This window comes from Mauremys mutica, chromosome 6 (assembly GCF_020497125.1).
Source record: "Mauremys mutica isolate MM-2020 ecotype Southern chromosome 6, ASM2049712v1, whole genome shotgun sequence".
In the NCBI taxonomy this organism is placed as follows: Eukaryota; Metazoa; Chordata; order Testudines; family Geoemydidae; genus Mauremys; species Mauremys mutica.
This window is the reverse complement of record NC_059077.1, coordinates 57,476,111-57,495,086: the sequence shown is the minus strand read 5'-3', so window position 1 is coordinate 57,495,086 and position 18,976 is coordinate 57,476,111. Positions and strand designations below refer to the sequence as shown.

Below are 18,976 nucleotides of genomic sequence, written 5' to 3'. Positions count from 1 at the left end.
AATGGGAAATCTGCCAGCGCACACCTGTCTTTTCTATACTTGATTTAATTTAGTTCATGTAAAAACACATTGATAAGTTTCATTATGAAGAAACAATTGGAATGGTAAGATTATTATTTTGTAATTGTACAAAGATACAGGATTTTTCTGCAGTACCTTAAGTGCTTGAACAAAAACAGTGGGAAGCAGTTTCCAGCTTTATTTCACTCTTCCTGCTGTGATCATCAGTTTTCATTTCTGCTTCCTTGATGTAATATACTGAGGAAAACAAACCTAACAAAACAAAGAGAGTCCGTCTCAGTGACCAGCATTTACCAATAAACTATTGCTGGTCTCTTTCAAAGAGTTTTCCTGCTGTGTTTGTGGCATGAATGGAGAGAGAATTTATTTCTCAGTACAATGGGTAGGACTATAGATAAGCTGATGAGAGTGAACATTAACAAACTGAAATGAAAACATGTAAAATCTCATGCCAAAATTAAGTTAGTCAGCATGATTATAATACAACTATATTTTTACTTTCATGACATGCTGTTTTCTTCCAAATTCTCTCCTACCCAGTTCGCCTGACTCCACAGAGCTTTCTGCCTGTTTTGTTCACTCATGGTTGTTCTCCATCTTTGCTTTCCATTCAGTCCCCACCTGTCATAAATTTTTATAGCATCCACTTCTTGTGATCGTGTCTTAACTCTCCCCAAAATTTCATGTTCTTCCTTTAGTTATAAGCCAAAAGCAGACACTTTATTGCCTTCTACTTGGTTTTGCTAAGTAAACCCCTTTTATTTTGTCTGCACATAACACTTCCGTTATCAGATGGACGTATTTCATTTCAGAAGTCCAGGTGCTTCTCATCTCCAGCTTTCCCAGTAAGCTAAATTGGTATGTGCACCAGTTATGTGGGCACTGATGCAGCCTTTTCACAAGAGATAAATGTGTCACAGCCATCATCAAATGTATGTAACTGGAATAGTCCCCATCCTCATGTATACAAGGCCCAATTCTCCGTTGCTTGCTAATCCTCATCAGTTCAGAATGTGACTCTCTCTCTAGTCACAAGAGGTGCCATTGGGTTCCTGATGGTATAGAGCTTAACACTCAGATGCAGCTGATCTGATCTTAATACATCTAAGAAGAGAGGAGTGTAAGTTGTGTCATACTCCCTCTGCCACTCCCAGCCCCCCAATCCTGGGACCAGCCTCAGGAATTCTCTAATTTATACCCATAACAGGCTGACTTGCCTTATGGGTTGGATAGCTGGGGCAAAGCTGCTGTGATTGCAGAATCAGCTGTACCTGAGAGGAATCAGGTGATTCCAGTATAAAAGTAGCAGAAAACTGCACTGAAGGGGGGAAGCCCAGGACACTAGAGCTATGTCTGTAGACACAGCAGGAAGTAAGAATGCTCTTTCAGGGCCTTGAATGAGTATGGGGAGGGTACCAGCTGAGACAGCCTGAGGAGAAGAGCAAACTCCAAGCAGGAGGAGCTGGGAAGCAGAAAGACAGTCCCTTGGAGGAGGGGCTGTATCCAGCTGAAACTTGGGATAAAGACTGTGTGAGTATGTCTTTGTTATTTTGGCCTACCAGGAGAGAAACACTGAACTAGGATTGGGGTCTAGAGGGCCAGTATGTACTGGAGGACTCAGCATATTTAAACCCCACAAGGGGATCGTTTGAACTACCTTGGAACCGAGTGAGTTCTTAAGGTGCCTGAAGAGGGAGAAAATAGAGACAGGCTGCATATAGTGTGATCCTTGCCTCTGAGGGGATGCACAGGAAGCAGCTGACCCTATTACAATACCAGCAGGAAGAGTTCCAGATCACTGGAATGAACTGTGCTCTGGCCCTTCCTTTCTTGGCTCTGAACACATACCCTACTTCCAAAGTGGTGTGTATGGGCTACACAAGCTGTGGATTCTCCCACTGCATAGGGCAATTTTAAGTCCCCCTCTGCTGCTGAATCTGTGCAAAGGGGATTAAGTCTAGTGAAGGCACATGGAAATAAAATTAACTCATAGTTAATACCTAATATCTTAGTTGCACTGAGCAAGTTGAAGATGTGCCCTCTGTGCCTCTGGAGTGGAAAATAAATACCAACAAAATTCTTTGTTTTCCATCCCTTTTCTGGGACGCTGTGCAGTGGTAAATGTGTTTTATGACAAGGACATTGTTTCCACTGTTTATGTTAATAACAGATATCTATATTTTGTTTACAGCACAGGTGTGTTTTTAATTCTACCTGAATGTACTTTAGCTTCCTCAAAAATCTGTGCATTTTCCTAAAGAAAACCAAGCTTAGAAGGAGCTTAAAGAATTATGTTTTGTTGCATTTTGTTTAAAGAAAGTATTGTAGAATTGTATTAGAGTAATCTAGTTTTCTAAAAATACCTGCCTGTCTCAGTGGCCTTGGCTTAGGGCCTTTCTTTTTACCTTTTTTCTTTTTACCACAGAATTCAGGCTGTTTGAACAGTTGGAGCTTGATTTGCTTTGCTGTCGAAACAGTATTCTCTGTTGACTTCCTATTACTGCAGCCTTTTCGATACAAGAGTGTTTAGAGGTTTGGTAAATATAGAAGAGAAATATATACCTAGTATACAAATATATAGCGCTCTCCAGAATTAAATAACTAGCAGATCAATCAAGAAAAAAAATCCTTTTTTCCCCTTAGGCATCATATAGCAAGAGTAAAATACTGTAAAGAGAAGGGAAGTATCTTAAATCAGCCTAAGATTAATACATGAATTGCAAAGAGAAACATGCAGACATTGCTAGAGATGCTAACCATACCTCGTGAAGTTTTTTTCCAGAACTGAGGAAAAAAGATTTGAAATCAGTGAAGGAGAAAATTAGAAAATTAGAAGACAGACTGGGAGATGAAGTTACAAAGGGTGGTAAGATAGCTGAAATATATTATTATTCCTTAAAATGTATTTACATGGAGTATAGCTATTTTTTTAACTAACATCAGCGGAATGACTTTCCAATTGAGACACAGATATTAGGTATTTTGGGAGAATGAAAAGTCAACAAATCTTTAGCACTGTTCGTTTATTTAGCAGTTACTCCTAGCCAGTGTTCTAGGCATCCCATAACCATAAAATGGAGCAGGTCATCAGTTAGGAGCCTGATGAAAATCATCATGGAAAGCTCACTAAGGTAGGATGCTGATCTTAAAAAATGAAAATAAATCCACATGATTCCAAATGAGTTTAAGCCAAATGAGAGTTAATGGCAATCAGCACCTAGCAGGATGGGCCTAATATTGAAAATAAAATAAAAAATCACAGGGAAATTTAAACAAATCCACATATAGTAAAATTTGAATAAAGAGATACTCTTGTGGGTTTTAAAAAAAATTAGTTTCCTACTTGACTTCTCTTTGGGAGGAGGAGGTGGACGGAGGAGGAAGGTTAAAGATACAAAGTTTGGGGTCTGAATGAATAGCCAGATTTGGAAAAGCAGTACTTTGTAGAAACAATTAAAGTCCCCTGGAGATCAAAGTAACCAATTTGTATATACAACCAGGTACTTACATGTCCAACTGACCTAACACCACCAACAAATATTTGTGGGAGCAAAACTGCAGGTTAAGTCTAATCTGAAAATTTGGCCTTGAATATTTCCCAGAAGAGCTCTGTTTAAGGGCAAATCAAATCTGATCTGTGAAATTGGATTTTAGGACATATTGCATAATTTTCTATAGTCTCTTCTTAGAAAATATCTTAGTGTACAGACCGACTGAAACAAAACTACCAAACCCACTTTCCTCTTAACCAGGTGACTTTGAATCCTAATTACTACTGCTTAAATGTCAACATTGACTGTACAGCCAGCAAAGTATACTTTTACCTGTTTACCAAATGCAACCACAAAATTTTCTTGTACAGGCAGCTAGACTTACCTTGAATATCCTGATGCTCTGTACATTTGAATGGAAATTCTTTACGTTAGAACATGTGCCTTTTCTAGTAATAATAAAGGTGTTTAATAAATTTAAATTTATGCAGCTGTTAACTTTTAGAAGTAGAAAATTCAATTATTTTTTTTTCAGGGAAAAAGGAAATATCTTGGGAGGTATTTCATTTATTTCCATATTTGGATAGTCACTGGCTATTTCAGATACAGGAAGAGAAGTTGAGCAGTATCCCTCAAGAGTCAACATGAAAGTTTCCATAATTGTACAGTTTCTTCATTTCCTGTCTTGAAATGCCATGTAGTTTTGCTGTGTCCTTAATGATGGGTTTCGGGATAAAGGCCCACTGGGCAAATGAGTGGGGACGGTGAGGAATTCTATGGTAGGATACAATTTGGGGCTTGGTGGAAAAGCCAGTGAAGATGAAGAGGCAGATAGAAACTGACTAGGCAGAAGGAATGGAGTAGCTAGCATGGGTGAGAAGCTACAGATCCTCTTCTAGTTGGGACTATGGTTGAGTTGAAAAAAAAACTTTTCTTCAACAGTCTGAAGAAGGAGCTCACCAAGATTCCTCCAATCTATATTGCTGGAATAATGGCCACAGAAGTGTAATATTGCATTTCTACAGCTTGCCCGAAGTTTTAAGTCAGGCCCCATAGTGTTTCCACACAGGGTACGTCTACACTAAGGATTATTCCTATTTTACAGAAACCGGTTTTGTAAAACAGATTGTATAAAGTCAAGTGCACGCGGTCACACAACGCACATTAATTCGGTGGTGTGCGTCCATGGTCCGAGGCTAGCGTCGATTTCCGGAGCGTTGCACTGTGGGTAGCTATCCCGTAGCTATCCCATAGTTCCTGCAGTCTCCCCCACCCCTTGGAATTCTGGGTTGAGGTACTAGTGCCTGATGAGGCAAAAATCATTGTCGCGGGTGGTTCTGGGTACAGCCTCACCCCTCCCTCCGTGAAAGCAGCAGACAACCGTTTCGCGCCTTTTTTCCTGGGTGAACTGTGCAGACGCCATAGCACAGCAAGCATGGACCCTGCTCAGCTCAATACCGCAATCGTGGACGTTTTAAACACCTCGCGCATTCTCGTGCAGTCTATGCTGAACCAGGACCTGCAAAGCCAGGCGAGGAGGAGGCGGCTACGGCAGCGCGGCGATGAGAGTGATGAGGACATGGACACAGAATTCTCTCAAACTGTGGGCCCCTGCGCTTTGGAGATCCTGATGGTAATAGGGCAGGTTCTAGCCATTGAATGCTGATTTTGGGCCCGGGAAACAAGCACAGACTGGTGGGACCGCATAGTTTTGCAGGTGTGGGATGATTCGCAGCGGCTGCAAAACTTTCGTGGAACTTTGTGACTTGCTTTCCCCTGCCCTGAAACGCCATAATACCAAGATGAGAGCAGCCCTCACAGTGGAGAAGCGAGTGGCAATAGCCCTCTGGAAGCTTGCAACGCCAGACAGCTACCGGTCAGTCGGGAATCAATTTGGAGTTGGAAAATCTACTGTGGGGGCTTCTGTGATGCAAGTAGCCAAAGCAATCATTAAGCTGCTGCTATGAAAGGTTGTGACTCTGGGAAACGTGCAGGCCATAGTGGATGGCTTTGTTGCAATGGGATTCCCTAACTGTGGTGGGACGATAGATGGAACCCATATCCCTATCTTGTCACCGGAGCACCAGGGCACCCAGTACGTAAACTGCAAGGGGTACTTTTCAATGGTGCTGCAAGCACTGATGGATCACAAGGGACGTTTCACCAACATCCATGTGGGATGGCCGGGAAGGGTTCATGACGCTCGCGGCTTCAAAAGCACTGCTCTGTTTAAACGGGTGCAGCAAGGGATAGTCGTTATCCTGGGGGACCCAGCCTACCCCTTGATGCCATGGCTCATGAAGCCATACACAGGCAGCCTGGACAGTGGTCAGGATCTGTTCAACTACAGGCTGAGCAAGTGCAGAATGGTGGTAGAATGTGCCTTTGGCCGTTTAAAGGCGCGCTGGCACACATTATTGACTCGCTCAGACCTCAGCCAAACCAATGTCCCCTTTGTTATTGCTGCTTGCAGTGTTCTCCACAATCTCTGTGAGAGTAAGGGGGAGACCTTTATGGCAGGGTGGGAGGCTGAGGCAAATCACCTGGCCGCTGATTACGCGCAGCCAGACACCAGGGAGATTAGAAGAACACACCAGGAAGTGGTGCGCATCAGAGAAGCTTTGAAAACGAGCTTCATCACTGGCCAGGGTAGGGTGTGACTGCTGTGTTTGTTTCCCCTTGATGAACCCCCACCCCCCTTGATTGACTCATTCCCTGTAAGCAACCCACCCTCCCCCTTCGATTACAACTTGCTTAAGGAAATAGTCAGTATCATTTAAAAATCATGTATTCTTTATTAATTCACTATAAAAAGAGGGAGAGAACTGAGAAGGTAGCCCAGGTGTGGTTTGGGAGGAGGATAGGAGGGAAGGAAAAGGCCACTAAAAAAATTTCATAGTAATGACAGCCTTCTGGTTGGGCTGTCCACGGGGGTGGAGTGGGCGGGTGCATGGAGCCTCCCCCCACGCGTTCTTACATGTCTGGGTGAGGAGGATGTGGAACATGGTGAGGGATGAGGGTGGTTATACAGGGGCTGCAGCGGCACTCTGTGATCCTGCTGCCATTCCTGAAGCTCCACCAGACGCCGGAGCATGTCAGTTTGATCACGCAGCAGCCCCAGAGTTGCATCCCACCACCGCTGATCTTCCTGCCACCACCTCTGATCTTCCTGCCACCACCTCTCATCTCGGGCGTCCCTCCTGTCCTCATGTTCACTGGCATCTTTCCTGTAATGTGATACCACCTCCTTCCACTCATTCAGATGAGCTCTTTCCTTGCGGGTTACTTCCATGATATCCGAGAACATTTAATCTCGCGTCTTCTTTTTCCTCCGCCTTATCTGAGCTAGCCTTTGGGATGGAGTAGGGAGGCTTGAAAAATTTGCAGCTGCATGAGGGAGGGAAAAAGGGGAGAGAAGTATTTAAAAAGATACATTTTACAGAACAATGGTTATACTCTTTCACAGTGAACAGTACTATTCACCTTACATAGCACATGTGATTTCACTACACAGGTCCGGGCATCAGAATTCAGCTTGCATGCGGCCATGGTAAGCCACTGTCTTTCGGCTTCTGCAATGCTTTACCCCTCCCCCCCACCGCATGGCTGGTACCATGAAAGCTCACTGCTAATCACCCCCCTTCCCCCCCCCCCCACCACGTGGCTGTTAGCTGGGAAGATCCCTGCTAACCAAACGCGAAAAAGCTCATCCTTCTCCTCATCTTCCCGTCCACATAATCCTCAGCCGTGGCAGAGATTACAACCCCCACTTCGGAATCCACGGACAGGGGTGGGGTAGTTGTGGCACAGCCCCCTAAAATTGCATGCAGCTCAGCGTAGAAGCGGCATGTTTTTGGCCCTGCACCGGACCTTCCGTTTACTTCTTTGGCTTTCTGGTAGGCTTGTCTGAGCTCCTTAACTTTCACTCTGCACTGCACTGAGTCCCTGCTGTGGCCTTTTTCCATCATAGCCTTGGAAATTCTTTCAAATACTTTTTCATTTTGTCTTTTGGAACGCAGTTCTGTTAGCCCTGAATCCTCTCCCCATATAGCAATCAGATCCAGTACCTCCCATGCAGTCCATGCTGGAGCTCTTTTTCGATTCTCAGGAGACTGCATTGTTACCTGTGCTGATGGGCTCTGCGTGGTCACCTGTGCTGATGAGCTCTCCATGCTGGGCAAGCAGGAAATGAATTTCAAAAGTTCGCGGGGCTTTTCCTGTGTACCTGGCCAGTGCATCCGAGTTCAGATTGCTGTCCAGAGCGGTCACAGTGGTGCACTGTGGGATACCGCCCGGAGGCCAATACCGTCGATTTGTGGCCACACTAACCCTAATCCGATATGGTAATACCGATATTAGCGCTACTCCTCTCATTGGGGACGAGTACAGAAACCAGTTTAAAGAGCCCTTTATATCGATATAAGGGGCCTCGTAGTGTGGACGGGTGCGGCGTTAAATCGGTTTAATGCTGCTAAAATCGGTTTAAACGCGTAGTGTAGACCAGGCCACAATTACAAAAGCCTTATGAGAAAAGGGTGAACTTCACCCAACATTATGTCAAACCTTGTCTACGCTAGAAGGGTTTTGCTGGCTATACCAGTATAGTTGACCCAGCAAAACCCTCTGGTGTGGATGCAGTTAAATGATATAAGAACAGTCAGATTGGTATAAATGTATCTATACTAGGGCTTTTCCAAACATAGGTATATTAAGTGTAGACCAGGCCTAAGGAGTTACAACAATAAGATGAGACAAACCCAGGCCTGGACTACATACAGATGATGTACCGGCATAATTGTGTTGGTTAGGCGTGTGATTGTATAATAATTAACAGGTACAACCCCTAGTGTGGGCACAGTTATACTTGTATAAAGGTGCCTTATACTGATTATTCCCTTTCCATGCTGGGTTGGAGGGGAGTTTAGCTAGCCTATATCAGTATAGTTAAAGTAGCACAAAGTGATGCAACTATTGTGTGTAGCTAAGTTCTAAATTGGTTATATTTGCTGATCATGTATATTTGATTATTGCAGTGAGCACATAGAGATAGGTAAATAATTCAAAAGGATTTTCACCTGGGTTATTATGGGAAAAGAAACTTTAATTTTGCAGGTGTAGTAAAGTCATACACATTTAGCCGTTTCCACATTCAATACCTCCTCCTATCAGTGAGAAACTACAGAAGAACCTGCTGAAATTGTAAAGCAGTAAATTCCTATGTAAAAATATAGAGACAATGTTGTAAAATAGATTTAAGTGTTTAGAAAATGTGTCTAAAATGTAAAGTGTATTGTACAGAAATGATACCTTTTGTATCAAGGCACTTTGAAATGAAATAGCATGTTCAGTCTGTAATTGTGTTAAACAGTCATTGAGGAAGTTTAAGAGGCAAGAAGAATTAGATTGATCTCAAACCTAGAAGGCATGAGCAATGAGGGAAGGCTTAAAAAGCTGCATTTTATATAGCCTAGAGAAAAATCAAACACTTAACAGGGATATAACTGATTTATATAATGCCTTGAATCTTTTAGACAGTGATTACCCCTGCATCAGTGCTGCACTGAAAACAGTAACTCTACTTAAGATGCACATGGAAAAGCAAAACAAAAACAAATTGAGGAGCGACATTAAAAGCACTTTTTCACTTAAAAATAATTAATGTATAGAATGATTTGCTAGATAATGTTGCAGAGACAAAGACATGGGTCATTCAAGAAAAAAAATTGAGATTTTGTTGGGGAAATGGAGTACTAAAAAGGGACAAGCTTTGATGAACCTAATAGTCTTATTCTGAGGCATTTCTTTGATCTAGTCACTAATGTATCTTTGTAGGGCAGTCGTTACTTGATACCAGTGTATTTGTTACAGGCAGAGTAATACCAATTTATCTTAATTGTGTGTTTTGTAAATCTGAGAGAACAAATATGTATTGAACTTCAGTCCAGAATGGCAGTAGACCTGCATGCGCTGATCTTTTCAGTGAACATGTTTAAGAATTTCTGAGCTGTATTAGTGATAGTAGCCAGGTAGAAAATCTAAAGTGAAAGAGAGAGTGACCCAAGATTCAGAGTGGTAGCCGTGTTAGTCTGTATCAGCAAAAACAATGAGGAGTCCTTGTGGCAACTTAGAGACTAACAAATTTATTTGGGCATAAGCTTTCGTGGGCTAGAACCCACTTCATTGGATGCATGGAGTGAAAAATTCAGGAGCAGGTATAAATACATGAAACGATGAGGGATGTTTTTCAAAGTGTGAGGTCAGTCTAATACAATAAATCAATTAACAGCAGGATACCAAGGGAGGAAAAATAACTTTTGAAGTGGTAAGAGAGTGGCCCATTACAGACAGTGACAAGAAGGTGTGAGTAACAGTAGGGAGAAATTAAGTTCTGCAACTTCACGTTGGAGTCTGTTTTTGAATTTTTTGTTGTTGTTGAAGAATTGCCACTTTTAGGTCTGTTGTTGAGTGACCAGAGAGACTGAAGCTACTGGGTTTTGAATGTTTCTGATATCAGGAAACATAACATTCAAAAACCAGTAGGGGAACCTGCAACATGAAGTGGCAGAACTGGAATTAATTTGCAATCTGGATACCATCAGATTAGGCCTGAATAAAGACTGGGAGTGGTTGGGTCATTACAAAACCTAAACTTAATTTCCCCAATACTAATTTCTCCCTACTGTTACTCACACCCCCATCCTTTCATGTATTTATACCTGCTCCTGTATTTTTCACTCCATGCATCTGATGAAGTGAATTCTAGCCCATGAAAGCTTATGCCCAAATAAATTTGTTAGTCTCTAAGGTGCCACAAGGACTCCTCGTTGTTTTTAGTGAGAGAGTCAACATTTTGTGAATATTTACAGATTCCTTTGTAAATATGTCATTTTTATTTCCACCTAACTTTTGCTATATGAAAGTCATAAGTGGTATGAATTTTACATCTGTAATTCACGTGCTGTTAATGTGATGCTTGTATTCACAGACTCTGGGGCTTGCTTTTTTTGGAATTGTCAGTATCCTCAAAGCAAAGTCATAGTACTTTCTTCTTCGACTTCTATAAAATGATGTGAAATGTCAGTACAAGTTGTAAGTGGGGGGGAAAAATCTAAATTTAAATAAAAATCTTTCAAGCCTCTAGCTGGCAGGTTTTATTGGTGCTGACAAACTTGTCAAGACACAGGTAACCTACATTATGTTATGATTGGATGATAGCATCGTCTTTGAGGTTGTTCAGGTGAAATAAGTCTATTTAGCTATAAAGATGTTTCAAAAGAAGATTGGGTGGGTTGAAATACATCAAATGAGTCACATGTAATTCTCATACTTGCTTCTTTAATAGCTGGAGTCAAACTATGCTTACATGAAAGAATTTAAATGTAATATAACTATTGACTTATAATACAAACTATCAGCATGCAAAAACCAAGACCAGAACTATCCTGTCTGTTAAGAAATGCGAACTTTGATTTCAACTGTTTTTCTTTATACTGCACCAAAGTATTCTAACTAGAGAGGCAACATAATTTTTAATATGCCAAAGAGCTCATCAGGGCTGGGATTAAAATAAGAATTGACCTGAAACTTCACTTAAAGCTTGAACTGAACTTCAACTTAATGCTTCTTTATGTTAAAATAAAAGGTTACTTAACATTTTATGAAATTATTTTTCATCTTGGAAGCCTCTGCATTTCCTGGTTCTAGGCGGGATGAAAGGGGAAAAAATCCAGATCGCAGTGAAATGGCGTGTTCAGTACATTTCCACAGTACTGAAAGGCGAAAATATAGAAAATCTCACAATAGTTTGTTCCTGTAAGTGTTAATTCTTACTGTATTTATAGCTCCTCAAAGGATTTAGAACACTCTCAGGGCTCCAAAGAGGCATTTTTAAATGGGGGAAACTGAGGTAAGAGGTTAAGTGACTTATCCAAGGTCACATTGCAAATTTGAGAATGGGATGGCTCCTGATGCTTTTCTTTAACTATCATACCATGCTTTCACTCTTTTTTCCAGGCTACTTTTGCATACTGTAGTTGTAGATAGGCTAAGATTCAGACCTTTTGAATTTCACCTAGACCTCGTGATCAGGTAATCAGCCTGAAAAACGTAGGAGTATTTTAATATTTGCTTACGAAGCTCATTTTCTCCATGCCCATCTGAATGTGCATGTTCTGACTCAAATATAATGTTTACATTTACACTTGCAGGATGCATGGGATCCAATGAAGTGAAAGAAAATGCTTTTTTAAAAATAAAAATATCACCGAGGGTGAGGTGGGAATTGATCACCAAAGGCAGTACTTACATTCTTTGTGTGTGGGGTTTTTTGTTTGTTTTTTTTAATGGAACAGGCAACAGACTACAGGCCAAGTTCAACTGAAACAATTATTTCAGTGTTTTACAGTGCAGAGAACATACACTATTTCATTGAAGCCTCAAAACCTACAGCATGTAGATAGAGACCCAAGCAATACATTATGTAGGTTTTCTTTCAATTTTTTGAGAAAACATCCAAGAGTCCAAAAACATGAGAAAAGAATAATACCCACAAGAACACTTTTAAGCTTAAAGGGGGAAGGGTGATGTTATGATTAAAGCACAGGACTCAGAGTCACAAGCATAGGCTCTTTTCCTGACTGTGGCAAAGACTCTGTATGAAGTTTGGGGGTAAGTCCTTAAGGACTCAATAATGTAACCCTTACTTATGAGAGAAATACCACTTAAATCAATGAAATTTTTAATTGGAGTAAAAATTACATGTATTAATGAAGATGGCATGATCATGCCTTAATCTCAGTTTTCTAATGTAATTTATCCTGAAGGACTAGCCTAGCAGAGCCAATCCAGGCTTGGGGAGTACAAAGGTAGTTTACAACCACACTTGCACTTTCCCTCCCTGCACCTTCAGCTGTAGCTGAAGATATATGGGCCATAGTATCTAGGACTTACTTGACTATTTCTCACAGTTTCCTTTCCTAGTGGTAAAATGTCTGAAACATGTTTAATTAAAGTAAAAAATAGAGGTAATATAATAGGGGCAGGTTTAGGTGACAAATAGGTAAATGCTGCGAAGGCTTGGGTGCAAATGTGGGTTCAGTTTAAAAAAAAGAAATCAAATTAGAAGGGAGTAGATAAAGACATCTGAAATAATTGTTCTGTAGGATATGGCCTTTCCACATTGGCAGAAAGCTTTCTCTTTACTTCTGTCTGAAGAGAGAGTCAAATAGAGAATCTCATCTCTTAATTAGAAAGAAAAATACTCATCAAACACACCTCATCACTGGAAAGCTAATGATCCACAACTGCTAGCCTGAAAGGGCAGGCTTTTTTTTTTTCCCCGAACAGTAGGAAGTGTTAATCATTTTGGATGAGATTTCTTTTAAAAATACTATAGTTTGCAAAAGAATAGGATATTCAATATTCCAACTTAAATTATTTTTTGAAGTGTGGTACACTAGGGTAGTATCACGTGTCTCACTGAATAATAATTTTATGCATATATATCTCACTAAGGGTATCAACTGATGTGATGTTGTAAATGACCGGTTCATGCCTATGCTCTTGAAATCCTTGTCTGCAGGAGGAAAGGAAGGAAAAAATCCTCCTGTGTAGTATCTTATGTAGAAAATGGCAGCTATATTAAATTGTAACCTTTGGGACACCCACTCCTCCTTTAAAATAGTTGGCTTGTTTCAGTAGTAATGAAGATCCTTTTTTTTTCTTTTAAGCTTGAGAGGAACCATTATTTCTTTAAAAGAGATCATAGCAGATATAGTCCATGTTCAATTGGCTGTTTTACAGGTATGGGTAGGGCCCTAGGAACCTTTCATCCTTCTTCCTTTTCTTTTCCACCTGTTTCATTCTTATATTATCTGTACCTGTTTAATGGAGGCATATGTAGTTTCCCTTCCCTTTCATGGATGAAATGAAATTAAAGGAATAAATTCATATACACCGCTTTTTGTTTTTTAAATAGTTGTAAGATGCCTTGTCTGTGGGAACTGAAAAATACCCCTAATTTTTTTTCATCATTTTGCCCTGGATATTCATGTATGTTAGTCTCTTTCTAATATTATGAGTTTTTAGTTTGTTACATGTCTTATTTATTGTGCATTTTTCTAATGGCGGGGGGTGGGGGTGAGATAGTGAAGCAGATTGAGCTGCAGTCCTATCACTATGCTGATTTCCCATAGCTATTCATTTCATTTTCATAGCAAATGTGGTGTCCTTGCTTTACTAGTGTCTGACTGAGATAGGTGTTTTAATGAGAAAATTGGTTGAAGCTCATTCCAGACAAGATGGAAATAATGCTGGTAGGTCAGGAAAATCATCTAGATGACATGGCAATGTATATCTACTCTTTGTATTCATTGGAAATGTCTGTGTATTGTTAAAGGTTTCTAGCCTAAGAATTCTTTGTTTTCATGCATGGATTGCAGCAGTAACCAATAATGCTTTCTTTCATTTGCATCAAATTAGGAGCTTACACCCTTTCCCTCCGGTTGTGGGCTTTGCCATAGTTAACTATGTATGTCTTCTTACTAGAGAGCATTATTATGCTGAACTCTGCTTGGGACTACCCTTGAAGACCAGGAGCACGTTACACCTGTATTCCATAGACGGAACTGGTCACCAATTTGTTTCAGGGTGTTGTTTTTATTCTACAAAGCCATCTGCAGTTGGGTCTTTCTTTAGAAATTACTTCTCTCCATCACCAGCTTTAAAATTAAGACTAGGGACATCTGCAGGCAGGGGCAGTTCACAACAGGCAGTCTCTGGAATTTGTTTTCCCCTGTCTGTCAGAGTTTACTTCCAGAGCTCCTATTGAAGCCTACAAAAATGATTAGAGGTATGGAACAGCTTCCATATGAAAAGAGATTCATAAGATTGGGACTTTTCAACTTGGAAAAGAGAGGACTAAGGGGTGGGTATGATAGAGGTCTATAAAATCATGACTGGTGTGGAGAAAGCAAATAAGGAAGTGTTATTGTTTAAAACAAACAAAAGGAAGTATTTTTTCACACAACGCACAGTCAACCTGTGGAACTCCTTGCCAGAGGATATTGTGAAGGCCAATACTATAACAGGGTTCAAAAAAGAACTAGATAAGTTCAGGGAGGATAGGTCCATCAATGGTTATTATCCAGGATGGGCAGGGATGGTGTCTCTAGCCTCTGTTTGCCAGAAGATGGGAACCGACGATGGGATGGATCACTTGATGATTACCTGTTCTGTTAATTCCCTCTGGGGCACCTGGCATTGGCCACTGTTGGAAGACAGAATACTTGGCTAGATGGACCTTTGGGCTGACCCAGTATGTCCGCTCTTATGTTCTTACCTATTCACTCAAGCCTTTTTCTGAGCGAATAGAGGTAAGTTTCTTTTCTGAGCTGGAGATTCCTGTTTTAAGCTGACTTGAGTTGATCTTGCTAAATCACACTCCTGTAAATGTTCCTCTCAAAATATATGTTAGTAAATCCTTAGAGGAATTCTCTCATAAGTAATTTTTACAGATCTCTGGAATTCTCTTAAAACTTGTTTCTTACTCAACACTACTTCTAATAGGTTTCCTTTTAAACTAAATAACCTGAACAACATACAGATTTCCCAAATGTAGTAATGAGTATCAAAAATGCCAGTACCCCTTTAATTGTATGATACCACATAACACCTTTCCATTGCAAAAAATTTAATAGCTATCAAGCTTGTCCTGCAGTCTCCCAAGACATTCATATACAGCCCATTTGGTGGCTGTAGCATGGAAGAAGGCAAGTTAATTGATCTGGTACTGTGTATTTCTTAAAAATGTAGGTTTTTACACTGGTATTTGCATTAGTCTTTTATGATCCAATGTTCTGTTTTGGCTCTATTAAACATAATCCTCAATTTTAAGGGATTATTAAAATCCCTTTTTAGTTCTTGATCAAACCAAAATCTACCTAAAGTATAGGGATAGAAAAAGGAGCCATTTTTTAGTTTGTTAGTACAGCAGTTCTCAAACTGTGGGTCAGGACCCCAAAGTGGTTCGTGACTCAATTTTAATGGGGTCACCAGGACTGGTATTAGACTTGCTGGTCCCCAGGGCTGAAGCCCGAGCCTTACCGCCTGGGACCAAATCAAAGCCAGAGGGCTTCAGCCCTGGGTGGCAGGGCTCAGGTTACAAGCCCTCCGCCTGAGGTAGAAGCCCTTGGGCTTTGACTTTGGCCCACCTGCATGGGGCGGGGCTCGGGCAGCCTCAGGCTTCGGTCCCCCCTCCGGGGGTCATGTAGTAATTGTTGTTGTCAGAAGGGGGTCACGGTGCAATGACATTTGAGAACCTCTGCTCTAGTAGCTATGTTTTGGTTTGGGTTTGCCGTAGTTCTGGGACACTGCACTTGATTAATTTTAGAAAGCAGAAGAAATGTAAGGAAGTGCAAGGCTTGAATATAGTATTTGGAAGAAAAGCATGTAGTGTTACCAATACATGATGCTGAAGACTGAGGGCAGGTTCAGCAATAGTATTGTTTACCATAGTATTTTCAGCTATCATTTTTGTCACATGAGAGGAAATCAAGCAAGTAATTTTAGATTGTTTAATTCTAGAGTTTTAAAAATGTTAGTTGTGAGATCTGGAAGTCTATTACAAGAAGAGAAAAATCTCAACAAATATGTGTATAAATGCCATCTTGTTCACCTTTTCTTTAGTATTTTTAGCTGAAAGCTGTGCCCCAAGAAGTCTCTCTCTCTCAATAAACCCTCGGATTTTTTTTTTTAAAACAAAACAAAATCTTTACTAAAGTATTTCTGATCCTTTAAACATTGTTATTGCTGTTTATTCAAATATTTTCACATTTTTGGAATGTTTTATATTTTCTTTTGTATATATTTAGTTTGATGCTTTATCTCAGATTTGTCATGTCACCACTGATTTTTCAGAGGTGTAGCTGATTTCAAACTGGTGGTTTCAGTTGCGCATTCAGCCACATTAACCCGTCATTCCTGGTCTCTGTTCAGAAAGAAAGAGTGTTGTTTTGTTTAGATTTGTTTAATGTACTGCTCCTTACTTTGAATAAATTCGGAGTTTAATCATTTATCTCTCCTCTGTCTTTTAGCTTTTTCTTTTTGTGGTTTGGAACTTTGAGCTCTACATGATTCCGCTTGCCTTTTTGTTACTGTTGGCATGGAACTATTTCTTGATCCTATCAGGGAAAGATAACACGCAACATGATACAGTAAGTATTTACTTTTTTAAGCAAATACTTGTACTTGTTTTTTTAACTTATACTAAGACAAGATTTTAAAACTGAGTTTGTTTCAGAAACTGAATTTCTCTAGTTAAATACAAAGTCCTTTCAAAAACATTTCAGTTCTTGCTGCTTGGACAGTTCTTCCTAGCCATGATTGAATTTTTTTTTCCAGCTGTTCAATAAATGTTTCTACTTTTGTTTAAACTAATTTAAAAAATGCATTAGAGCATACTCCGTCCTCAAAGCTGGTGTGTATGTTTGGTTATTTTACTGGTTAGGAAAGGGCAAACAAATCTTTTGAAAACTGTTTTGTGTGTGTGTAGCCCTGTTGAAAGCTTATAAAAACTATAGTCTGACATTTTTTTTTTAGTTACTGAAATTAAAAGAAGTGCTGATTCTGCCAAAATTCCTCTCTTCCACTAAGAACTGCAGACTTGTCAGATGGCTTTCAAGATAGGTCACAAATCTTTACGTGATGGTCTTAGATGAGCTCACTAACATGTATCATGGAAATTTTACAAAGTTTCATCAAGAATATTTCTGCCTTCTAAATTACTACACAATGAAAAAAATAACTGATTAGTGAAGCAATGTGCTCTCTTGGATAGAGAATATCCTGGAAATCGGAAGATCTGGGTTCTATTTCTGGCTCTCACAGTGACTTGTTGTGTGCCCTCAGTCAAGTCACTTAGTACTTATCTGTAAATTAAGCATATCCCTCACCTTTGTAAATTGCTTTGAGATTGTCAAGCTAAAGGTTCTGTAAATTATAAGAGCAAAGTATATTTATTATTAATTAGTGTTTTTAAATGCTCAACTCCCAGCACATGAATTTATACTCATTAATAAAGAACTGTTCTTTAAACTTGTCTAATATGAATGAAAAATAATCAGACATATTGGGAATCTTGAAAGGAGAACTTCTGGGGAGTTCTTTGCGATTTTTAATACCCCTACTACATGCCAATCTCAATTATCTAACCAACTGAAGCATAAGAGACTGTACTCTGCTGCTGATCAATGAAATAATTTGCTGAGTCGATATCTGGATATGAGAGATGAACCAACCTTAAGTCATCCTTCTTAGAATATTTTTACAGCACAGGAATCATTTTCTCTGCCCTCATAGAGAGAGGGCAACCCTTTTGTAGCACATTGGTGCTTATTCTGTTGTGACATAATCCTTCCTTCTCTTGTCAGATGATCTGAAGAATTTTGTTACAACACAAGTCACACCCAGATCATTTGTGTGTGAGCTAGGTTAACCTGTCACTTAGTCTGGCTTTTGATAAATTGTAAACACAATGAGTTTGGGAGGTTAAATTCTAGTTCCTACATCATTCTTTGGCATATGATACTGGTCAGTTTCTGCTCAAAAGACCCACAGATTAGTATATACAAACATTGCAAACCTGCTGTGAACTAAAATGCCAAGGGGGTAGGCAGGCTAATATGTCCAATCATAAATGGAGGCCGACTCGCTTCCATTTCATGCACGCATACACAACACCTTTATGGTTGCTGGTTCACTTGAGAGTACTGCCTGTCTTGTCATTGTCTCCAACTCTACCCTCCGCTTCCCCTAACACCTTGTTTCATTACTTTCCTATCACATAGCAGTGGTCAATTATCACAGAGTTGCTATGTTCCAACACTGAAGAAGGTCTCCAGCGGACAGGGCTAGAACTAGATGTTTTGGTGTCCTTGGCAAAATTACATATACACACCCCAATTTTAATTCATTATCACCTACCCTAAACTCCATCTGACTTGCATAGGTTTTCTTTAATAATTATTTTCCCACTAACCCCCACAAAAGTGCCCTTGTACTCCTTTGTTCTTGTTTTCCAGATGATGACACTGCTTGCATCCCTCCTCTTTTCCTGTGATGAAAGATAGGGGAGGCAGGGCTTCAGCTTTTTCCTTGAGTCTTGCATGGTAGCAGATTGACAATTGTACTTCAGGAGTCCTGAGCACTTCTGCAGGTGCAGGAGCCCAGAGCAGAGTAGTAATCTTGGTGGGACTGGGTGTGCAGAGAAGACAGCAAAGGATCCCAGAGTAAAGCTGGCAGCAGGAGAAGTAGCCTGCTGGAAAATTGGAACTGATTCCCCATTATATGGGCTCCTGTCTGAAGGGCCTGTCACTGGTTACTGGCCAAAGGCCCACTTGCTTCATAGATTCTCTGATCAGGACTCTCACCCCCTGTCCAGGTGCTCTACAGTGACTACCCCATGTTTA

At 40.3% G+C, this 18,976-nt stretch overlaps 1 protein-coding gene across 6 annotated transcripts in view; it reads left to right on the top strand.

Annotated features, from left to right (window-relative positions):
* The window catches only part of MCTP1 (multiple C2 and transmembrane domain containing 1), a 445,369-nt gene that overhangs the window by 342,997 nt on the left and 83,396 nt on the right, over positions 1-18,976 (top strand). For 4 of the 6 annotated variants that reach the window (XM_045022331.1, XM_045022332.1, XM_045022334.1 and 1 more), the window contains one exon: positions 16,604-16,723. The exons of 1 other annotated variant lie outside the window; for it this stretch is intronic. In XM_045022331.1, coding sequence (XP_044878266.1) covers positions 16,604-16,723 — 120 coding nt within the window. Of the gene's footprint in view, positions 1-16,603; positions 16,724-17,108; positions 17,538-18,976 lie in introns of those variants that run through there. One more of the 6 variants, XM_045022337.1, reaches the window with a different exon arrangement.